At 48.6% G+C, this 1009-nt stretch overlaps 1 protein-coding gene across 1 annotated transcript; it reads right to left on the reverse strand.

Moving 5' to 3' along the window:
* Nucleotides 1-6: 6 nt before the first annotated feature.
* On the reverse strand, nt 7-1005 carry LOC107580865 (protein asteroid homolog 1-like; the record flags this gene model as incomplete). Its single annotated transcript, XM_016266490.1, has 1 exon — nt 7-1005. A coding segment is annotated over one exon (999 nt), but the record flags the coding sequence as incomplete, so codon positions are not given.
* Nucleotides 1006-1009: the final 4 nt, after the last annotated feature.

Here is a 1009-nt window from a genome sequence, read left to right on the forward strand (position 1 = left end):
CAGCCTACCTGATGCAACCATCCTTAAAAGCCATTCAGGTTGAGAAACCAGTGCTGCTGGGAGCCCCTGGGCATCTGGAAGTGCAGGTTGGGGACTTGAGAAGTACTGAGCCAAACTGCTACTGTGAGGAAGCTGGTAGTCCTGCATTCCTGCTGAGAGCTGCGTACGTAAGGTTCCTTTCCGTTGTTCACTCAAAATCTCCAGGACTTCGTCCAGAGCATCTCCTGGGCTGGTAAACTGTGACAGCCAGAGCAAAAAGCCCTCGACTCGAGAACTGGAACGTCCATACTTCCGACCGGAGGGTACTCTTTCGAATTCCACGCGGCTGAAAAAAACCTCAGTTATTTTAGCAGGTGTGTAGTCGTTCCCGATGACAACAGCAAATAGAGGGAGGAGCTGCTTGTTCATGTGGTTGAAATGTGAGCAAAAGCGGTTCACGGTGAAATTGCGTGCAGGGATGTAGCGCTCTGTAGCCTTACCGCTGATGTTATTCCATTGGAAGAATGAAAACGGTAGGTAGCCACCTTTGAGGTCGAAGATGTAGAAGTCACTGTCATTGGTCAGAACTGGACATCCCCAGTGTTTGGCAAGAGAGGCTATTTCAAAATCAGCTTCAGAAATGCATTGAACTAAAGGTATGCCAAGCTCTGAAAGGACCTGTTTGAAGACTTCACATACAAGCAGAGGGAGAACGCAACCGTGCGATCCTCGGGAAAGAGCATTAGCCTCTCGAATCTTGCTTTGGGCTCTTTCCTGTAGTGTCCTGAACTTCTTGTCTGTCTGGTCCATTCCACCATCTAACACGACGAACGGCTGCACGCTGCATTCAGAAAGTGCTGCAAAAAATTGTCGAACCAACACCACAAACGTGTCGTAGTCACCACCCCGTGCCTGATCCAATCCAGAGTTGAAATATAATCGAAAATATAAGCTACACCCATCAATCACAAGGCGGCAGTCTCGCAGTCTCATATCTGTGAAGAACTGACGATTTCCTTCCACAAAACTC

This window comes from Sinocyclocheilus grahami, unplaced genomic scaffold (assembly GCF_001515645.1).
Source record: "Sinocyclocheilus grahami isolate Dianchi unplaced genomic scaffold, SAMN03320097.WGS_v1.1 scaffold48290.1, whole genome shotgun sequence".
NCBI lineage: Eukaryota > Metazoa > Chordata > Actinopteri > Cypriniformes > Cyprinidae > Sinocyclocheilus > Sinocyclocheilus grahami.